This window comes from Octopus bimaculoides, chromosome 3, assembly GCF_046866305.1.
Source record: "Octopus bimaculoides isolate indiv1 chromosome 3, ASM4686630v1, whole genome shotgun sequence".
Lineage (NCBI taxonomy): Eukaryota > Metazoa > Mollusca > Cephalopoda > Octopoda > Octopodidae > Octopus > Octopus bimaculoides.
Window position 1 is genome coordinate 67,995,929 of NC_142930.1, and position 23,691 is coordinate 68,019,619.

At 35.6% G+C, this 23,691-nt stretch overlaps 1 protein-coding gene across 2 annotated transcripts in view; it reads left to right on the top strand.

The window, feature by feature from the left end:
* LOC106876152 (thioredoxin reductase 1, cytoplasmic) overlaps positions 1 to 23,691 on the top strand; it is a 77,118-nt gene that overhangs the window by 51,430 nt on the left and 1,997 nt on the right. For both annotated transcript variants that reach the window (XM_089349168.1, XM_089349167.1), the window contains exons 6-18: positions 1,695 to 1,767; positions 2,784 to 2,852; positions 3,717 to 3,764; positions 4,692 to 4,729; positions 6,732 to 6,836; positions 6,966 to 7,081; positions 7,238 to 7,463; positions 9,449 to 9,535; positions 12,039 to 12,115; positions 13,923 to 14,079; positions 15,236 to 15,340; positions 15,878 to 15,973; positions 23,235 to 23,369. In XM_089349168.1, the coding sequence (XP_089205294.1) occupies positions 1,695 to 1,767; positions 2,784 to 2,852; positions 3,717 to 3,764; positions 4,692 to 4,729; positions 6,732 to 6,836; positions 6,966 to 7,081; positions 7,238 to 7,463; positions 9,449 to 9,535; positions 12,039 to 12,115; positions 13,923 to 14,079; positions 15,236 to 15,340; positions 15,878 to 15,973; positions 23,235 to 23,369 (1,332 nt within the window). The remainder of the gene's footprint in view (positions 1 to 1,694; positions 1,768 to 2,783; positions 2,853 to 3,716; positions 3,765 to 4,691; positions 4,730 to 6,731; positions 6,837 to 6,965; positions 7,082 to 7,237; positions 7,464 to 9,448; positions 9,536 to 12,038; positions 12,116 to 13,922; positions 14,080 to 15,235; positions 15,341 to 15,877; positions 15,974 to 23,234; positions 23,370 to 23,691) is intronic.

Here is a 23,691-nt window from a genome sequence, read left to right on the forward strand (position 1 = left end):
TCAGTATTTTCACTGTATTCTTGAAAAAGTTGAGAAGGATATAAGGCAAAAATTAATTTTAACACATGATAATTACAACAGTTAAAGAATACTAAAAGTTTTTATCATGTAATCATTTTTTTTTTCAAACAAGGTTATGTTCAAATATTTTTCAAAGTCAGTAGTTTGAATAGTTTTTAAACAGTATCAACTCCTGTCAGTGTTTTCGAAGGGCTCAGGCATGGCTGTGTGATAAAGAAGTTTGCTTTGCAACCACATGGATTCAGTTTCATTACGTGGCACCTTAGGAAAGTGTCTTCTACTATAGATCCAGGTTGACCAATGCCTTCTGACTGAATTTGGTTGATGAAAACTGTATGGAAGCCTGTTATGTAAACACAATACTCAACACTGTCACTCAGAAGACCTGTAATAAACTTAATTACAGTGCTTCACTGTAAGTGAAATAAAAATGTAAAGGCATTCTTTCTATGCTATTGTTGTGGGACAGCCCATTCCACAGTCTGTTAGCTACTCTGAGAAGGCAAACTTGGCATTTTCCCCAACCAGTAGCACAGATCATGTGCTATATAAAGCAGTCATAAATTAGGTTAGTACTGTAGTGTGTAGCATTTGATGGCTTGTCATTAATTGAGTTGACTGTATTTAATACATTGTTGCTGTCATCTATGGAATTTTTGATCCATCAAGTAAACAATGAAAATGTCATGATTAGGCATGAATTGTTTACTACATTAGTCTGATGATAAAGCAATTGAGTAATTGCTGTCATTGAAAATATTCTGTGGTGCTGAATTTTTAATATTGTCTTGATGGGGTGGGGTGGGTAGAGGTTGTATGTACATGACTGCTGGTCTGATACACTGAATAAGCAGTCTTTCATGAAAAATAAAAATAAAATGTTACTGTCTCTTAAAATAAAATGATACTAGTAGCATTTTATATAGCTACGGAATCTGGCTTCAAAATAATGCCTCATGATAAAGATGTAATAACAATGACTAATCTGCTAAGCAAACAAAGCTTGTGCGAAGTTATGTTAAACAAGTACTGGATCCTATGGGGTTGCTCCCAAGTATCAAGATTGCCTACTCTTTTTATACAATTTGCCTTTATAACCATTACAACTGTACTCTCATTTTTGTCCTTCATGTTTGTGTTAGAGAGAAAGAGAATAAAAAGGCATCTTGTAGTGTATCTGATTCCTTAATCTCTATAACTGGATAGTTTTAAAATCTTTATTTTGTTGAACCTACATTATTGATTCATAATCAATATTATTATTATTAGGGCAGCAAGCTGGCAGAAATGTAATAGCTCAGTGGGTAAAATGCTGAGCAGCATTCCGTTTGTCTTTGAGTTCAAATTCCGCTGATGTTGACTTAACATTCCATCCTTTCAGGGTCAATAAAATAAGTACCAGTTGAACAGTAGGGTTGCTGTAATCGACTTACCCCTCCTCTGAACTTGCTGGTTTTGTGCCAAAATTTGGAGCCAATATTTATTAATATATTAAGTGTTAATTAGTAATGTTTAAAGATAAACTATTTTATCTTGCATTTGTATTTTTGAAAGTCTATTATTAATCTGCTCATTTGGAAGGTTTTAGTTATTTCCATTGTGGCATTATGATTCTTCTAACTAACAATGCCATGTGTAGTTTTCTTTTTTAACATAATGCCTTGATTTTTCAGGAAGCTGCTTCATTTGATAAAAAAGTTGCTATTTTTGATTTTGTTAAACCAACACCTTTAGGCACAACCTGGGGTAAGTGACTGTACTTTTTTCATAAAGATTTATTCTCTTGAGCCTTTTTTTCTGCATGATCTTAATATTGGCCTCTTGAGTTTTGTTGGGAAGACATATTGCTAAATTTAGCTTCTAGGGACACCTTGTGTTCTTGAAGCCTCATTTGATGGTAATCACTTGAGCAAAAGAGTAATTTTTAGGTATGATTGCAGTTCTCAAATATTTTAGATTTAATAGAATCTGTTATTTAAAAATTCTTGCTTTTATCTTTCAATTTTTCTTCCATCCATCATTTGCATCTTGTTGTTGTTGGCACTCCGTCGCTTATGACGTCGAGGGTTCCAGTTGATCCGATCAACGGAACAGCCTGCTCGTGAAATTAACGTGCAAGTGGCCGAGCACTCCACAGACACGTGTACCCTTAACATAGTTCTCAGGGATATTCAGCGTGACACAGTGTGACAAAGCTGACCCTTTGAATTACAGGCACAACAGAAACAGGAAGTAAGAGTGAGAGAAAGTTGTGGTGAAAGAGTACAGCAGGGCTCATCACCATCCCCTGCCGGAGCCTCATGGAGCTTTAGGTGTTTTCGCTCAATAAACACTCACAACGCCCGGTCTGGGAATTGAAACCACGATCTTATGACCGCGAGTCCGCTGCCTTAACCACTGGGCCATTGCGCCTCCTATTTGCATCTTATTCCAGTCAGTTTGCACTGACACTTTGACAAGCTCCATCAGCATTATTAATTTTTTCATTTCTTATTAGCATTTTGATCAAAAGTTCATTACAAATATAAGTTCTTGTTACTGTAGCACCAGATATTGTAAATTGTAATAAAAGTGAAAATGAAACAGACACTTTGTCAACATCATGAAGAGAAGCATTTATATTCCATATTTGTATGCTTATACTCAAATATGTATTCCTGCACATACATACATATTTATATCTTTTCACTGTTGTTTAACTGTTGTATATTAAGCTATGCTTTCTGGTCATTTTAGTTGAAATATATTTCTTTTTATTATAGGTCTTGGAGGCACTTGTGTCAATGTAGGGTGTATTCCAAAAAAACTAATGCATCAAGCTGCTCTTTTGGGTAAGTTTTACTTTTTTCTTTCATGGGCCTAATTTTTTAAACCTTATAAAAGAACCTGATTTTACTATCCTATGAGTAGTGTTTGTGAGGCTAGAAAGTTGGGCTACAGCCATTGATCTAGGTCTTTACCTCAAGTACAAAATTCTGGTTGCTCCTGTTTGGCTGGCTAATATATAAAAAAAACAAAAACAAATGGAGGAGGCAGGGTTCCATTCAGAGTTGAGTTGTTTTATAGCAGGAAGTGCAGCCAACTGTAACAATGAATGTACTTGAACTGTTTTTGATAAACGAACCATTTCACTCATGCAAGGATAGAAAAATGGATGTAAAAATAACTATTATACTGATTAATTTTATTAAGTTGACATACAGAAGAATTGAAATAAAAATAGACATTGATTGCATGACTAATTTTATTTAATCAGTTTTTCAAATGCAGAATGCTTTCCCAGAGATGTTTTTTTTACTCTGAGGTATATTCATTTCTTGATCTCCACACAACCTCACAATTCCTCATTGGTGAATTTTTTTTTTGTATTCCTTATATAATAACCTTGATTTCTGTTTACTTCCTTGTTATGGTAAGAATTATTTGAGTTACACTATCTAACATTCATTCTGATTCCACTTCGAGTTTATTTTCTGAATCTTAAAAAACAAACAAAAAATACTTTCAACTTGCATTTATATTCTCTCACATTTCAACATACTGAACAACATTGTAATGCTAAAGAGATAGATTTACATAACTGGCTTCAATGTCAAGTAACGTACTCTATTATAGATGTATATTTTGAAGGGGTTGTTTACAATATTCTTTATTCAAAATTGTCACCTCATTTTACCAAACTCTATTTTTCACAGGTGAAGCTGGAAAAGACAGTAAAGCTTATGGTTGGTCAACAGAACTAAGTAAGATTTGAAAGATTTTCTGTTTTCTGCTAGTATATATATTTTTAAATGAATTTTTATTTGTTCATGCATTTAAAGAAGCCAGTAATTTATCTCTGAGGTCAATCATTCTAGAATTGTATTGGTCTATTCATGTTTAGTCACCAGTGAAAATTTACATTACAAGAGTGTCATCTTATAGTTTTTTCAAGGTCATTGGTAAATTTCAAAATGATTTTCTTTGTGCAATTTTATAAGTTGTTTTGGCACTCATGTCACACACACTTTACTAATGCTTAGTCTGTTGTGAGTGATTTCAGAAGCAGAGCCATGACTAGTTTGCATAATGTTTGCCTTTCATTCTTCTGAACAAAAGTTTAGTATTGTCATCAGCAGAAGACAGTCAACAGCCTAGCATCCTTTTGATGAGTAATACTTGCTCAATCATTTAAAAACATTTTCCATTACTATTTCTAGACAGTTGATAGTGACAGAACACTTTTTCTATATTTTGCTGAAATTGTTCAATGAATTTTGCTTCCTGGTAATTTTGCCAACACAAAACAGGCCACTAACTACTGCTCTTTGGAGTAAACAAGAAACAGATTGATTAATTAGATAACAAGTTTGACTTTTCAGGTTCAAATCTATTTAATAGTTAGACCATGTCTAGTGATGACTGTTTTTCTTGTCAGTAGGAAAAAAATACGTGCATTGTTGATAATTAATTACTCATTATTGCATATATAATTTTTGTTTATTATATAAACATAATAGACATAAAAATGATCTTGTATATAGTTATGTCCTCTTTTCCATACTTGCTTGGATTAGGCATGTCCTCTTCAACACCAAATACATATATTCCTTTGTTATCTCCTTTGTAAACTCAGTTTTCTCATTGCTTAGCAATGGTATGTTTAGTATAACATTAACATCTATTTTCAGGTGATCATAATTGGGATGTCATGAAAAATGCTATACAGGTAAAATTTAATTTTATACTCAGTCCAAATACATAAACGACTGAATAAATTGGGTGTATTAAAATCTTGTAGATAAATTTAGATAACAATTTTATATTTTAAAATGAATTAAACTTTGTTTCTGGGAATCTTATAGCTTTTTGGTGTATTAACTGTTACCAGTGTTTAGTCCAGTTAAGGTTTAAATTATGTGTTTAATTGGGAGATGTTTCTGTATAATTTATTAGTGTCAGTATTATGTCTTCAAACAAAATTACCTTTCTTAACAAATGTTTTCCAAAATTTGCACACAAATTTGCACACAAAGGTGCAGGAGTGGCTGTGTGGTAAGTAGCTTGCTTACCAACTACATCGTTCCGGATTCAGTCCCACTGTGTGGCACCTTGGGCAAGTGTCTTCTACTATAGCCTTGGGCTGACCAAAGCCTTATGAGTGGATTTGGCAGACAGAAACTGAAAGAAGCCTGTCGTATATATGTATGTATATATATATATATATATATATATGTGTGTGTTTGTGTGTCTGTGTTTGTCCCCCCACCATCGCTTCACAACCGATGCTTGTGTGTTTACGTCCCCGTAACTTAGCAGTTCGGCAAAAAGAGACCAATAGAATAAGTACTAGGCTTCCAAAGAATAAGTTCTGGGGTCGATTTGCTCGACTTAAGGCGGTGCACCAGCATGGCCGCAGTCAAATGACTGAAACAAGTAAGAGTAAATCTGAAATGATGATCATGATGATGATCATCATTTAATGTGTTTTCCATGTTATCATGAATTTGATGGTTATCATCTCAGAATAACACCAGAAGGAAAAAAGGCTCCCAGGTTTGAGGACCTTTGAGATAAAACAGGGAAGATTCAACAAAAATGATGGTTAAAATTGGAATGGGTGATAAGTTCTCCCTCCCCTCGCCTTTTCTCACTAATTCTTCACACCCTGTCTTCTCATTCACTTCTTCTTACCTTGTACTTGGATGGTCCATTCTCACCTCACTACTGCTATTTTTCTCTCTAGCTTCACCCTGGTCACTCCCACCTTCTTGTAAGTGTGAATAGCCATGTAGCTTCTCTACAGCAAGAAATCATTTCTTTTCCGATTCCTTTTATATTTTAACCTCGTTTCCTAGCATGAAGCCATCTCTCTCTCTCTTGCAGCCCCACTCAGTTGAAAGGAATTTTAGTCTTGCAAGCTGCATGGTGACCTCACTAGTGCTGGTGCCATGAATAAAAGCACCCAGTACATGATGCAAAGTGGGTGGTGTTAGGAAGGGCATCTAGCTATAGAAACTATATCAAAGCAAATATATATTGCCATATGGTTTATTCCCTTGAGAACGATTTATTCTATAATCGTTTCACATTTAAATTTAACATTTATAAAATATTCAGGTATTATACTCTTTGAATCATACTGTAAATTTTTATAATGCTTGAAGTTATATATATAAAACTTCAAATATTGTAAAAATTATGTATATATAAGTTTTTGCTTTCAAATAACTTCATTAGGTACTATAGACTTTGTACATGAGAAAAGATGTATGGCTCTCTTTTATCTGTTTATAATGAAGAACCAAATATACCAGCTGAGGCTGGTATGTGCATATGTGAACACACACATATACCTACCTACCTTTTGTTGCTGTCTTGGCACACAGCAACAGAAAGACTGTTGTGTTTGTGTGTATGTGTCATCATTATCAAAATTTAATGTTTGTTTTTGATGCTGGCATATGTGTTGGACAGTTTGGCAGGACCCGACAAGCTGCAGGGCTGCATAGAGTTCCAGTGTCCAGAACATACTAATTTCATTCCTCTCCAATCTTTGCAATGTCCTCTGCATTCACTGCCCAATTTCTACTCTGTGTGTTTGTTGGTATCTCCACACATAACAATCAAGTTTTTAACACTATAAATGAGTTGCTCTTCTGAGCCCATTTGTAGATATTCTTTTATTAATTGAAATTCTAAAACTAATTATTTGGAATTGTTTATTTCAGGATCACATTGGGTCCCTGAACTGGGGTTATCGAGTTCAGCTAAGAGAAAAGAAAGTAACCTATTATAATGCTTATGCCAAGTTTGTTGGGCCACATAAAATTGAGGTAAATGTTCAATGATAATTAACTGTCCTGTTATATTCTGTAATTTTTTCAGTTTATTGGTTTAAAATATAGTTTGATATATTGTCCAAATAATTGGATTGTGAACCATTTTGTTTCCCTTGTCTATAGGCAACTGACAAGAAAGGCAAAGTGATTTCACTCACTGCTAAGCATTTTCTAATTTCTACTGGATTACGACCAAACTATTTGGAATGTCCTGGAGCAAGAGAATATTGTATCACAAGGTAATTATTTGCTCTTATGTGTCAATTCATAATACTTCTATCTTTCATTCTTCTATATGAGTATTTGTCTTTCCTCTGTCAGCTTTTATCTGTTGGTTTTCAGTGTCTGAATATAAAAAAGACATGATTAAGATAGTATTTCCTGTTATTTTTCAGTGATGACTTGTTTTCTTTGCCTTATTGTCCTGGAAAGACTCTTTTTGTGGGAGCTTCATATATTTCCCTTGAGTGTGCAGGTTTTCTGAGAGCTTTTGGATTAGATGTAACTGTTATGGTCCGCTCTATTTTGCTGCGTGGTTTTGATAGACAAATGGCAGAATTAATTGGTGACAATATGGAGGATCATGGAATAAAGTTTATTCACAAGGCTCAAGTAAAAAAGGTAATCATATTTTGTCTTTTGGCAAATTGCTCATTTTGTATTTATGCAGGTTATTCAATTTGGTTCTCTATAACGTTCCAGCTTTCAGGTTAGTTGATTTTAAGATGATGAACTGGTAGAATTGTTAGCTTGCTCAACAAAATGCTTAGTGGTATTTCTTCCAGTTTTACATTCTGAGTTCAAATACTGTTGAGGTCAACTTTGCTTTTTATCATTTTGGGGTTAGTGAAATAAAGTACTAGTTGAGCACTGGGGTCAGTGTAATCACCTGGTCCCTCCCACCAAAATTTCAAGCCTTGTACTTATAATAGAAAGAATATTAGTTGAGTTAATTTCATTTATTTGCACATTAAAGCTATCTGAAACCTGACACTTCCCTTTCTGTGGTGCATTGATTAGCTCTAGTGTATTGCTCACTTTGATTTCTATATAATATTTGATATTAAAACCATCCTGTTAAATTATTTGTTAAGTATGTGATGACTATAAATTGAGTTATGTTATAGTGTGCTTAATTTGACTGTAAAAATTAAATTTGAGGTTTTATACGATGCACTGAATTTATTTAACCCTTAAGCATTCAGATTATTCTGTCAAATGCAATGCTTATTTATTCAGTTTTGAATTAATCATGCATTGTCTTGTGGCTTCAAGATTTTCATAAAGTGATTGTTCATTTTTTATAATGACATTATAGTGTAGGTGTGAGATGTTGAATCTCGCCAGTTTGAACATAAAAGAGGCAGAATATTCTGGCCAGATATGGCTGGTTTAAGTGCTAAAGGGTTAATAATCCTATCTTTTTAACTTGATTTATGTTAGTTTATTTTTTCAGTGTGAGAAAGGATGGCATTTCTATTGCTTACTACTTTTAGTTGACTAGAACAGCAGTTATGTGCACAGCTAGGGGTCCATGAAAATTAGGAACTCCCAGCTGTGCACATAACCTTGTTATGCTTTTATAATCTATTAAGGCCTTGATGTTGCAGATTTTATAGATTAAAATACTACATGCACTTTTCACTTTCTTGATGTCCAAATATTAGGTCGATTTACTAGATTGAATTTGACTTCATCCTAAAATATACCTGAAAATGGTTGTAATGAGGCTGTGGGATAATATTTAGTGCATATGATCCAGTTTAATTAAATATTAGAAAACCTCTTAGCTGTGATAGGAAATTACAAGAATGTAAACACGTCCTTTATGCTTTTTAACATGCAGAAGAAAGTGAAACTCCTGATTGACTGCTTTACAGTTTGTCAACTGCTTCACAGGAAACATCTGATTTCCTTATCCAGAATTAATGATGAGTCAGCTAAAGCACAAAATGTGCATGTCATTTTGGTGATTGTTTAATTTCTGATCTCTTTATATGGTAGCTGAATATTCTGTGCTATTGTTTGGCGAATGTATTTGTGTCTCTGTTTGCTCCACCTCCACTGCTTGTCAATCAGTGTTAGTGTGTTTACATCCTTGTAAATTAGTGGTTCAGCAAAAGAGACCTATAGAATAAGTATCAGGCTTAAAAAAATAAGTACTGGGATTGATTCGTTTGACAAGAATTCTTCAAGGTGGTGTCATAGCATGGCTGCAGTCTAATGCCTGAAACAAGAGTAATATATATATATATATATATATATATATATATATATATATATTGTCTATTTTGAGATGTCTTAAGGTTCAGTAGCCTTCTATCTCTGAAAATCATTAGTTTGGAAAAGTAGCCATAATCATTTGAAGATTTTTAGAGATTTTAGAACAAGTGTTGTTGCAATAAATATACTTATCTCTTTAGCCTGCTTGTTTATACTCAGTTTATATTTTGGATAAATGGGGATTTTAGTTTTGTAGCTTAGGAGTTTGAAGGTAGGGTTTCAGTAAGTTTCATACAATAATTTTGAAAATGTGGAAAATTTTATGCATTTTTTGTTTTTGTTTCTTAAAAAGTGCATTTCAAAGACACTATTTTTATATGCAGGTTGAACAACTTAAGGCTGGTGAACCTGGAAGGTTAAAAGTCACCTATGCTACAGAGTCTGAAGAAAAATCAGATGAATTTGATACAGTAAGCAAAAATCATTTTAGATAATATTACATTTTTATGTCATACAACTTATATTAAATTTCAAAGCTCCTACCTCTGCTGGGGATAAAGGGCCTCTTGCTCAGAGTAAAAGGTAGACTATGACGCATGTGTACAAACAGCCATGCTACATGGCAGTGAAACATGGGCCGTGACTGCTGAGGACATGTGTAAGCTTGGTCAGTGTGCATACACGACAGTGTAAGCGCCTTGAGAGAAAAGTTGGACCTAAGAAGCATTAAATGTAGTGTGCAAGAGAGACGACTGCACTGGTATGGACGTGGTGCAAATGGATGAGGACAGCTGTGTGAAAAAGTGTCACACCATAGCAGTTGAGGGAATCTGTGAGGTGGTGAAGCACGACCTTCGAACATTGGGCCTCACCGAGGCAATGACTAGTGACTGAGACCTTTGGAAATATGCTGTGCTTGAGAAGACCCGGCAAGCCAAGTGAGACCATAATCCGTGGCCTATGCCAGCAGTGTAACCAGCCTATTTATGCATTGCTTGCGAAGACCTGTTGAGGCAAGTGAAATCAAAATCAAATTCACTGATGTGGCCTATGACAGCACTGCCTGACTGGCACCTGTGCCAGTGGAACGTTAAAAGCACCATCTGAGTGTGATCATTGCCAGGGCCGCTGACTGTCTCCCATGCCAGTGGCACATAAAAAGCACCATTCGAGTGTGATGATTACCAGCGTTGCCTTACTGGCACTTGTGCCGGTGGCACATGAAAAACAACATTCGAGCGAGGTCGTTGCCAGTGCTGCTGGACTGGCTCCTGTGCAGGTGGCACAGAAAAAACACCAATTGAGCGTGGCCGTCACCAGTACTGCCTGACTGGCCCTCTTGCCGGTGGCACGTAAAAGCACCCACTACACTTTCAGTGGTTAGCGTTGTATGTATGTATGTGTGTGTGTGTATATATATATATATATATATATATATACATACATACAGATAATGTGTGTGTATATATATATATATCATCTTCATTGTCGTTTAATGTCTGTCTTCTGTGCATGCATAGGTAGGACAGTTGACAAGAGCCAGCCGAGTAGATTACCCCAGGCCGCTGTCTATTTTGGCAAGGTTTTTACAGTTGGATGCTGTAATCTTGTGTCAGATGGTTAAAGGTTAGTGTAACAGAGGTAGAAACAGGTGTCTTGTTATAGAGGAGGTACATGGTTACCTGGCCAGAGAGAAAGGGGAGAAAGAGGTACAAGAAAGAGGGCAGAAACAAGTACAGATGATATATATATATATAATTCTTCGAAACGCTGGGGTTTTAATGGTGGCAGCTGATGAAGATGATGTTTCTATGTGGCCTTCTTGTTTGTTGCACCTTGTTTACCTTTTTGTCCATGTTCTTTTGCCACGTCATGTACCCAGTTATGTATCTATATGTACATGTGGATGAAGGTATATACATACATGTACATATATATGCATATACTCATATATTGTTTACATGAAATCTTTCGAGCGAGATCGTTGCCGGTGCCCCTGGGCTGGCTTGCGGGTGACACATGAGGTTTTTCGAGCGAGGTCGTTGCCGGTGCCCCCGGACTGGCTCATGTGCGGGCGACATATGAAATCTTTCGAGCGGGATCGTTGCCAGTGCCCCTGGACTGGCTCTTGTGCGGGTGACACATGATATCTTTCGTGCGAGATCGTTGCCAGTGCCCATGGACTGGCTCTTGTGCGAGTGACACATGAGGTTTTTCGAGCGAAATCGTTGCCGGTGCCCCTGGACTGGCTCATGTGCGGGTGACACATAAAATCGTTCAAGCGAGATCGTTGCTGGTGCCCCTGGACTGACTCTTGTGCGGGTGACACATGAAATGTTTGAGCGGGTTCGTTGCCAGTGCCCCTGGACTGGCTCATGTGCGGGCGACGCCCCTGGGTCGGCTCTTGTGCGGGTGACACATGAGGTTTTTTGAGCAGGATCGTTGCCGGGGCCCCTGGACTGGCTCATGTGCGGTCAACACACGAAATCCTTTGAGCGAGATCGTTGCCAGTGCCCCTGGACTGGCTCTTGTGGGGGTGGCACATAAAAGACACCATTTTGCGCGTGACACGTAAAAGCACCCACTACACTCTGAGTGGTTGGCGTTAGGAAGGGCATCCAGCTGTAGAAACTCTGCCAAATTAGATTGGAGCCTGGTGTTGCCATCCGGTTTCACCAGTCCTCAGTCGAATCGTCCAACCCATGCTAGCATGGAAGGCGGACGTTAAACGATGATGATGATATATATATTTTTTTTTTAAATAATGATAACGTAATATATATTTAACCCTTTAGCATTCACATTCTGTCAAATGTAATGCTTATTTATTCATGTTGTTTTAAATTAATCATACATCATCTCAGGTTTAAATGCTAAAGGGTTAAATAATAAAATGAATTTCAAAAAAAGAAAAAATATGTATTATAGAACTCTTTCTGAATGTTTATGCCTATATATGTTCCTATTTTCTAGATAGTTTTGGCTATTGGAAGACAAGCTCAAACCAAAGATTTGAATCTTGAATCTGTAGGTGTCAAAGTAAACCCAAAGTGAGTTAATATTTGATATCCCCATCATGTCTTTATGTTCTGAGTTCAAATTCTGCCAAGGTTGACTTTGCCTTTTGGGGTTGATAAATTAAGTACCAGTTGTGTACAAGGCCCAAAATTTTGACCTTGTGCCGAGAGTAGAAAAGAATATTTGAAATCCTTATATTCCAAATAAATTTTTTTAAAGTGATTGTGTGTGTGTGTGTGTGTGTGTGTGTGTGTGTGCGTGCGTGCGCGTGCGCGTGTGCGTGTGTGCGTGCGTGCGTGTGCGTGCGTGTGCGTGCGTGTGCGTGCGTGTGCGTGCGTGTGCGTGCGCGCGCGTGTGTGCGTGTGTGCGTGCGTGTGTGCGCGCGCTCACACGCGATAGGTCGCTAACCACTATACACATTTTTTTCTCTCCTTGTATCTTTCTGTAGAAGAGTGTAGGCTCGAAACGTTAAAGATTTTTCACTTCCAGAGCGTTATACTAATGCATCTATTTGTTTTCTACACCACCTGTCTTCATCTGTTTTTTTTTTTTTGTGAATTCTCCCTATATATATATATATATATATATATTATGCACATTTTCCCAAGTTAACATAGGTTAGATGAATGCATATTATTGAGGCATTTTTAAACACCTGGATACCCTTCCTGTCACTACTTTTATGTTTTTCAAGTCAAGAAGTTTCTTGAAGATGTAGAGCTACTGCATGATTTAACAAGGAAATATCAACACCATCAATTGCTTTTTCATGTGAAGCATGGAATGGAAGCATTCATATTGACACACTTGTGCTATGTGCATACATGTGCAGAAGCATATGACAAAGGGTAGTAGGTTGAAACTTCAAAGCACTCCTCTTGTAAAAATATGATAAATATGTAATTTTTAAAATAGTATTTAATAATTCTTCAGTTTAATGTTAAATTATTTTTAATAGAACTTGGCATTAAAAACAATTTATAAATATATATAACTGAGAGAAGGTAGGCTTTATATTGTTTTTTTTTGTCTACCAAGTTCACAAGATATTACATGATCTATTTAATGGGTATGATTCTTGTACAATTAGAATGTAAAATTTAAATCATTTCAAGTAATTTCAAAATGGTATGAGACAAAAACAGGTATATTCCCAATACTTGTGATATAAAATAGGTTAGTTAGTTTTAACACATTTAGTGCAAGGCACTTTATAAAGCTGATGAGAAATAATTATTCAGTGAGGAAACTATAACAGTATTAGTCAGCAGCTATTATTATTTTTAGTCTTAAGGCAGCACGCTGGCAAAAAGCACTTCGCAGTATTTCTGTCTGTCAAGGTTGACCTCACCTTTCATCCTTTTTGGGGGTAATAAGAGGTACCAGTCAACTATTGGGGTTTGTATAATCAGCTTGCCCTCTTCCCTCAAAATTGCTGGCCTTGTGCCAAAATTAGAAATATTTTCAGTCTTCCGGCAATTACAGCAAATAATCATTTTCAGTTGTAGACTTGGTTGTTCTTGAAAGTATTGATAAATGAGTTCCTGATCTTTACTATAAAGTAATATGAATTGAGAAATAGATTTTATATTTTTTAATTTTTTAAAGGCTTCGTTTTGGTGTGAACAAGAAAATATGTCTGCTTCCATAGTAAAAGTATATTTGTGCTAGCATGACAGTCTATAGTAATTTTGAAGTTAAAATGTATTGAAATATTAAACCTTACATTAAATTTTAGTATGTGGTTTTAATTGTGTTGTTTATTTCTTTGTAAGATAAACTATTATATAGTTGATTTATCTACTGCATATCTTTGCTTTTTTTTTTTTTTTCTTAAAGAAATAATAAAATCATTTGTAATGAGTCTGAAATGAGTAATGTTCCATACATCCATGCTGTTGGGGATGTTTCGGATGGAAAACCAGAGCTAACTCCAGTTGCCATTCAGGCTGGAATTTTACTTGTTCGTCGCCTGTTTACTTCAGAGAAAACATTAGTAAGTTGTTTGATTTACAATAATAACATAGTTGCATTATATTATAATTTTTTTTTTTAAAAAGCCACTTGAAGTTCTGTGACTTTCCTTCACAATTCCATAATCCAAATTGCAGAAAAGGCTGCTTTTCCTTCTGTGCTCAAAGAAGGTTACGACATGACAAACTGATTTTATTATTTTATTTATAACTTTAAGTAATAAATACAAAGTATATTCTGTTTACCAGGTTATAATAATTTTGATAAATAGAATGAGAAAACCGACTTTAATTTAGCTTATTTGCATAACCTCAGTGATTGAAATTTCTATGCAATGAAGTAGAATATGTAATAACTAAATTTACATAATAGGTGATAAATTATGAGATTTTGTATTGTTGACAATAAGTCTTGTTAGCAGCAAATATTGTGACTGTCATGCAAATATGTGTTAAACAAGCATAAAATATCCTCTTTATACTTATTGTACATTATTATGTACATGTTCTAGCCAGTCGAGGCTATCAGCAGGACAAACATTTGAGTTATTCCTTGTGAGATGTTTTTAATTCTTTTTGATTCATTAATTACTTGAGCTTAACCCGATTCATACATCATTTCAATTAAAAATTTAATTGGGTCAATCATGAGGATGGAAGAGCGATTATTTACTATTTAGCTAAAGTTTACTTAAATTATGTCAAATGGCTCAGATGATATGTTTGAGAACAAGCTATGGATATATAAATTCCTAACTGCTACTTTCAGTGGCTCATTTTATCCTGTTTTAAATGATTTTTACAGGATTAGTCGTAAAATGATTATCTCCCTTACACATTATTTATGAAGCAAAACAAAATACATAATTCTAACTTCATTGATATTTTTCTTTGGACTAATGAAAAAAATTTCAATTTGATTGTTAATATTGTTCAATTACTGTGGGATTATTTTTTTGTTTATCTGTTGTGTTTATTTATTCGTTTGGTGGTGGGGTTCAGGTGAAAAAATGGCTTTTATTTATTTTGTTATATTTTGATAAAATTCCGATCATTTCAGTTTAAATCTGTTGCCATTAATTAAGGTGTTTTATATATTTAATGATAAATGAAAAGTAAATTGAATTTTGTGTGAAATAAATGGATTTTTTTTTTCTTTTAATTGTTTCATTTCTTTAGTGTGACTACAACTTTATACCAACAACTGTTTTCACACCTATTGAATATGGTTGCATTGGAATATCAGAAGACACTGCACTAGAGAAGTATCCTGATGATATTGAGGTTAGCTGTGATTTTTACTACACCTTTTTTATTTACTTTCGTTGATTATTTTCCAAAAATTTAAAAAAAAGAAAAATTGTTCAATTCTAACATGTTTAAATTATGAGACCATATTAGTTTTCTGTAGAGACCTTGTCTCATACCTGCAAGTAAAATATTTAATAAAAGTAAATTATGTTCTGATAGAATCTTTGCTGGAATACTCCATGCTAAACTTAGAGAGCTAAACCCTTCCAATGTCAGTCAACTCCCTTCTGTAATGTAATTTATGAAAAGTTTGAAATGTGAGGGACTGTTTATCAAAAAAGTATTTCAGCTTAGATGTTTACATCTAAGATTCTATTTGAAGCTACTTATTTTTTCACTGAAGAGTTGTAGAAGGAAATTAAAGAGGAAATCAAATTATTCTAGTTTAATAAAATGCATTAGTTCTTGGGAATCTCTCAGATATATTTGAGTTAGAAATAGTTTTCTTTAAAATATGAGGACTTTGTCTTGAAAGATTAGTCAAAAATTTTTCTGTTTACTTTATTTCAGATCTATCATACTAATTTTGTACCTCTTGAGTATACTGTTCCTCAACGAAGTTCCAAAGAATGCTATGTGAAATTAATTTGTCAGAAATCTGAGAATGTAAGTTTTTGAAATGTTTATATTTGTTCATGTCATATTATGTGAAATAATTAAAAAAAAATTCTCTTAGTTTTTAAAGAATAAAAATTTTAAATGGTACAACAATGCACTATAAAACAAGAAATGGACTATATACCTGTTGTAATTTGGTTATCTATAGTCCGATGATATTTCGGAATTACAGTTCCTTCTTCAGATCTTCTTGGCTGGAGTCTCTGCTGACTCCAGCCAAGAAGATCTGAAGAAGGAATTGTAATTCCGAAATATCATCAGACTATAGATAACCAAATTACAACAGGTATATAGTCCATTTCTTGTTTTATAGTGCATTGTTGTACCATTTAAAATTTTTATTCTTTACAAACAATACACAATGCTTCAAGCGAACTACAATACTCCTATCTCAGTTTTAATTATTTGCGGCTAATTCTTTGATGTGTGCATGTGTACTTTTAATAAAACTTTTTTTGCTGAAAATAGCTACAGCTTGCATTTTCATTGGATTGACAAGCTTGCTCTGTCTGGCTGGTTTTGGAAGAGCATCTACATTCATTCTACCATAGGTAGAATGACTTGAAGTGGTGGGCAACTTGAATTGTCACATACAATATTTGGCTGGTTGTAGCTTTCTTGTTGGTCAACTGGAGATGGTCATTGAAGTTGGGTATTGATCACCTGCATCTAACTAACATTGAAAGTATGTATATATATATATGTATGTATTATATATACATACTCACACACACATGTAAGCGCTTGTGTGGTGTCATGTAGAAGTGCCTGTGTGGCGTTGCATAAAAGCACTCCACATACTTTGTAAAGTGGTTAGCATTAGGAAGGGCATCCAACTGTAGAAACCATGCCAAATCAGACTGGAGCCTGGTGCAGCTCTCCAACTTGCTGTCTCTGTTCAGACCATCCAACTCATACCAACATGGTCAACAGACATAAAATGATGAATATATATATATATATATATATATATATATAAAATAAATTTACACACACTTTGTATTAATGATTAGATTCTTTAATAGACGCGTGCATTGCTCTATGGTTAAGAAGTTTGCTCTTTAATCACAGTCATGTCTTCAATCCTATTCAGTTGATGGAGACTGGAAAAATCCAATGGATTCATTTACTGACTCTTGACAGGTAATCGTAATTTATAACCCAGTTTAACAGAAACTGGTATTTGGGTGCCTTTAGTGAAGTCCTCTCTGATGCAAGCATTTGGATAAGGTTTCAGATTTCTTCCCTTTCCTCTCCAACCAATTTTGGGAGCACTATAAAAAGTTCATGGGTACTGCTTCCCTCCACTTCCTGCTAAATTTTTAGAATATTTTTGTCATTCTCTCTGTGCCAATTTTATTGCTGTATCTAGAATTGACTTAAGCAGAAATAAGTCCCAAACTATAATACCCGTGCAATTACAATCAGTAAACTATTTAATATTATGGGTATTCTGAATTAACTGCCTATATGCCTTTTAGTTATAATACAAATTGTAGGCTATCTATATCATCATCTTGGTCATGCTGCTTGCACAGATTTCCACGGCTCTCTGTCGCTATCCTACCAGCTATTCCTGAGAGGGTCGTGGGGATAGTCTTCATGCTGGAGTCATTGACTCTTTTATTAGCTGATTACATGACCATGGTGCAACCTCTATGGATGTATTGCAGTTATGCTCTTGATAGAGCTTCATAATCCTGACATGTTGATCTTTCAAGATTCCTCTGCTCAGCATCAATATATGAAGCACTGTTGGCTCAGTTAATCTCTTCTGCTGCCTGCTGCAATCTCTATCTGAATAACCTGGCTTTTGATATCCCAATTTAATCAAAATATGTCTTGATTTACAATTATTGAGCATGATACAATTCTGTGATCAAGAGTATATAGGATGTAGTAGAATAAAATATATATGAGGTGTTGAAAAGTTCTTGGCTTTAGGAGTATTACGAAAGGCCTGGCTAGAGGCCCAACCTTGTGAGTTCTCTTACAGGGTTTAGAAAAACTGAAGGATCACTGCAATATAAGTGTGTGAATCTGAGAGAGGAATATGTTCAATACAATGATAATTAACTGGTCCTCCTGTATTTTCTTTTACCCAAAGTCAGGAACTTTTCAGCACCTCCATACACACACACACACACATTTTTCTCTTGATTTATTAGAAATGTAAAACAGCTGCAAGAGAAGAAAAGAGTGTGGCATCATCATCTCAGATACATGTGTGATAGTAGTTAGTGAGTTATATAAGAGCTTTGTTGGGGGTCAGCAATTGACGAGTTGAAATATTTTTGGATATGCAATTAAATACCAAACCATTATTGATAAAATAATCTGACAAAATATGCACATTAAGGATTTCATAATCATGTATAATGTTTAGTCATGCAGATTTAAGTATGTTATCAAGGATTTCTGAACAATTTTTGCACTACAGTGTGTGTGTGTATTCACACACACGTACATACTACACACACATATATTTTGCATGATCAGGTTATGAAATACATTGATATTTTGAAAGTACATAGTTAAATGTAAACAGTATTTGGCTATGATATAGCTTATTGATTATATATTTAACATAACCTTTGATGTTCAAAATTTAATTGCAATTTGCCTTCATTGACTAATGATTATTGATAGTTTGATACAATCCTGTAATCAAGTGTAAATAGGATGTAGGGAAATGTGTGTGTGTGTGTGTGTGAAATATGTGTAATATCTGCATATATATATGTATGTATATGTATGTATGTGTGTATATGTATGTATATAAAAGAGTATATGTATATAGATATGTGTGTGTGTGTATGTGTGTGTGTGTGTATATATATATATCAGTGTGTATATATATATATGTATGAGTGTATATGTGTTTGTGTATATATGCATATGAGTGTATATATTATTTTGCTTAAAAGAGTTCCAACACTGTCTGTTTTTTATGTTTTATTTATATTCCTGCAGAACTAATGTGGGGTATAGAATATGGAATATACAATATATAATATAATATATAATATAAAATAAAATAAAAATGGATGGCACCATGAAATAAAGTATTGAATGTAGATGAAATATTGAGTGTTCAATATAAAGGATCAAATATATAAATATAAATATATATATATAAAGGCGACTCGAGTTTCAGGGCTATTTCCCTTCGTCATGGCCGGTATGACAATCTTTATATATATGTATGAGTGTGCGTATATATGTATGTGAGTGTGTATATGTGTGTATATATATGTATATATATGAGTTTTTGTATATATGTATGAGTTTGTATATATACATGGATGTGTGTGTATATATATATGTATGTGTGTATATGAGTGAGTGTATGTGTATATATATATATATGCACGAGTGTGTGTGTGTGAATATATATATATATGAGTGAGTTTGTGTGTATATGTGTATGAGTTTGTGTATATGTGCAAGTGTGTATATATATGTAAGAGTGTGTATGAGTATGTGTATATATGTTTTTATATATATATATATCATCATCATCATCATCATCGTTTAACGTCCGCTTTCCATGCTAGCATGGGTTGGACGATTTGACTGAGGACTGGTGAAACCGGATGGCAACACCAGGCTCCAGTCTAATTTGGCAGAGTTTCCACAGCTGGATGCCCTTCCTAACGCCAACCACTCAGAGTGTAGTGGGTGCTTTTACGTGTCACCCGCACGGAAACGGCCACGCTCGAAATGGTGTCTTTTATGTGCCACCCGCACAAGCCAGTCCAGGGGCACTGGCAACGATCTCGCTCGAAAATCCTATGGGAGCCAGTCAGGCGGTACTGGCAACGGCCACGCTCAAAATGGTGCATCTCATGTGCCACCCGCACAAGAACCAGTCCAGGGGCACTGGCAACGATCTTACTTGGCTTGCCGGGTCTTCTCACGCACAGCACATTTCCAAAGGTCTCGGTCAGTAGTCATCGCCTCGGTGAGGCCCAATGTACGAAGGTCTTGCCTCACCACCTCAGCCCAGGTCTTCCTGGGCCTACCTCTTCCACGGGTTCCCTCAACTGTTAGGGTGTGGCACTTTTTCACGCAGCTATCCTCATCCATTCTCACCACATGTCCATACCAGCGCAATCGTCTCTCTTGCACGCCACAACTGATGCTTCTAATGTTCAGCTTTTCTCTCAAGATACTTACACTCTGACGGGTATTCACATTGACATTACACATCCAACGGAGCATACTGGCTTCATTCCTTGCGAGCTTACGTATGTCCTCAGCAGTTACAGCCCATGTTTCACTGCCATGTAGCATGGCTGTTCGTACGCATGCGTCATACAGTCTGCCTTTTACTCTGAGTGAGAGTCCCTTTGTCGCCAGCAGGGGTAAGAGCTCTCTAAACTTTGCCCAGGCTATTCTTATTCTAGCAGCTACACTTTCAGCGCACCCACCCCCACTACTAACTTGGTCGCCCAGATAGCGGAAGCTATCGACTACCTCTAGTTTTTCACCCTGGAATGAGATAGTTGTTTCCTGTTTGTTTACAGTCTTTATTGCACCTGAACATCTGCCACAAACAAAAACTAACTTGCTAGTTAACCTGCCTTTGATGTTGCTGCACCTCTTATGTGTCCATAGCTTGCACCGGGTACATCTTATAGAGTTACTACCTACTCCTTTTCTACATACTGAGCAGGGCCATCTACCTGAAGGGGTTTGTGTTTTATCTACCTTCCTACTTATTAGGATTTTGGTTTTAGCTAGGTTGACTCTAAGGCCCTTCAGTTCTAGACCTTGCTTCCACACCTGAAACTTCTCTAGTTCTGATAGTGACTCGGCAATTAGGGCAAGGTCATCAGCATAGAGGAGCTCCCAGGGGCAACCTGTCTTGAACTCCTCTGTGATTGCCTGGAGGACTATGATAAATAAGAGGGGGCTGAGGACGGAACCTTGGTGGACCCCTACCTCCACCCGGAATTCATTGCTGTACTCATTTCCAACCCTCACCTTACTGGCAGCATCTCTGTACATGGCTCGCACAGCTCTCACTAACCATTCTTCTATCCCAAGTTTCCTCATTGACCACCAGATAAGGGATCGGGGGACCCTGTCAAAGGCTTTCTCCATGTCAACGAAAGCCAGGTACAGAGGTTTATCCTTAGCTAGGTATTTCTCCTGCAACTGTCTCACTAGAAATAAGGCATCAGTAGTGCTTTTACCTGGCACGAACCCAAACTGCATCTCATCTAAATTGATTCGCTCCCTAATTAGTTGGGCTATGACCCTCTCTGTAACTTTCATAACCTGATCTAACAGCTTGATGCCTCTGTAATTATTTGTATCTAAAGCGTCACCTTTACCTTTGTAGCAGTTGACTATGATGCTGCTACACCAGTCATTGGGTATGACTCCCTCGTGTATCACCTGGTTCGTAATACGGGTGACTAGGCTATAGCCAACACTGCCAGATATTTTGAGCATCTCTGCAGTGATTCCTGATGGGCCGGGGGCTTTCCTGGTCTTCATACTCTTAATTGCTTTATCTACCCTGGTACTATCAACTCGGATAGCTGGTCCCTCTATTGGGTCGACATACGGCAGGCTCTCTTTCTCCCATTCATTTTCTTTATTAAGCAATCTATCGTAGTGGCATCTCCAGACCTCTTTCTTTGCAACCTCATTTAATGCAAGCGTACCATCATCCATGCGAACACATTTCTCTCCTACAACATCACTATTCTCTCTCCTACACTGTCTTGCAACACGAAATACCTCGAGTCTTTGGTCCTCATGGTGCAGAACATTGGCAAATCTTTCCTTATCTGCTTCCCCTCTGGCTAAATAAACTTGTCGCCTAGCCTCCCTTCTGGCACATTGGTACAATTCCCTGCTACCACCGTTCTTCCAGTCCTTCCAAGCCTGTTTCTTTTAATATATATATATATCGAAATTTATACGTATGTGTATATCTCGATGCATATATAGTGTGTTGGAGAATGCAGAGTAAGCATGCTATAGATATCCTTTCGGTAACATTTATAGTTGAAACCTTAAAATCTAGCTCCTATATCCCAGGTATGTGCCTCTGGTGTAGAAAGTCAGTTGGAAGAGCAATCTTCACTGTGGTATGGAAGTAGAAACAAGCTGAACACAAGTAGGCTTCATGCATATATTTATAAGCAATGAAAAATACAGATGAAAGAAAAGAATACAAATTGCATGAAAGGAGTTATGTCTTATCTTGGCAGCTTTTGTCTTTTGTATTCCCTGTAAATATACTCATTTAACCTACTTGTATTTATCTTGTCTTTCTACTTATACATATGGTTTTGTTGTGCATTAAAAATCTTGAAATTACATTTTAGAAGTTGGTGCCATGCAAATGGAATTATAAATTACACTGTAACACGATTTTTACCCTAGAAAGTATGAAAAATGGCTAATATTTCTTTCAAACTTTGTTTTTGTTACATTTATTCAAACCCCAAATAATCCCTCTCATCATATGGCTATGATGCTCCCCTACTACTTTTGCTCATAATTAGAGGTGCACAAATTGTCAGCCACTAAGGGATATGCTCAAGTGATTAAGGTCAAGCAACTGACAAATTTGTGGTATTGAGCAGAATATTTGCTATAACAATATTTCTGCTTCAGCAACTCATTACTGAATCTGTCTAAAATATAATGGAAAAAATGAGTCTGTTTCAAAACATTCATGGTCACAAAATCAATGCTTGAAGGGAATAGTAGTCACTTCCTTTGATTTCTAGATAGAAGTAAATAGAAAATAACGCTTGCTGGCCAAAAATAAAAGAAAAAAATAATTGTTTTTGTTACAAAGTGTTATTGTTTCTCATACTTTGGGTACAAGATTTGGAAAAAGAATTTGTATATTTTTAAAAATTAGTTTCCTCTGTTGTGAAGGAAGAATGGTTAGTACTTCTCCATTCATTTGATTTGTATCCTGCTGCAGGTGTTACACTTTATTCTTGTCAATAGATTAATTTTAGAAAACATTCTTATTCCATATTGGATGATATTGTAAATAACATTTATCTGTACAAGGTTTTGGTGTTCATGTACATGTCTATATTTGCAGATCTAATCAGAATATGATTGAAATGGAAGGCATTTAATTCTTAAAGGGTTGTTTAGTGTAGTTCCCTTATTCTAGCTCTTTTTAAGATATATGGGAGATGAACAGAGAGAACAATAAGATAAGATTGTTATATGGATCAATAATTAATGAATAATTTGTTTTCAGGATAAAGTTATTGGGTTTCATTATGTCGGCCCAAATGCTGGTGAAGTGACCCAAGGATACGCTGTAGCTCTGCGATTAGGAGCTACAAAGAAGGACTTTAATGCTACAGTTGGAATTCATCCAACCTGTTCTGAAGTAAGTATGTCTAATTTGCTGATTTTTATCTGGGTACAAATCTATGATGTGTAAGTTGTACCTTCTACATATCACCTGATGATAGATGTATTCTATTGTTCACTTAAATGTTGAGTTACTTGCTTTTTTTTTTTTTTTTTTTTTTTTTTTTCCATCAGATACACCTAACTGAAATGTTTGCATTATCCATTATAGCTGTGTCTTTGGAGGATAGTACTCAGTGTGGGAAATTTATTACTATACTTAGGACAACAAACAGTATATTTGCTGATGTGAGTGTAAAGCTTGGTCAAGCTAGAATTGACTGAAGTCACGCAAAGCA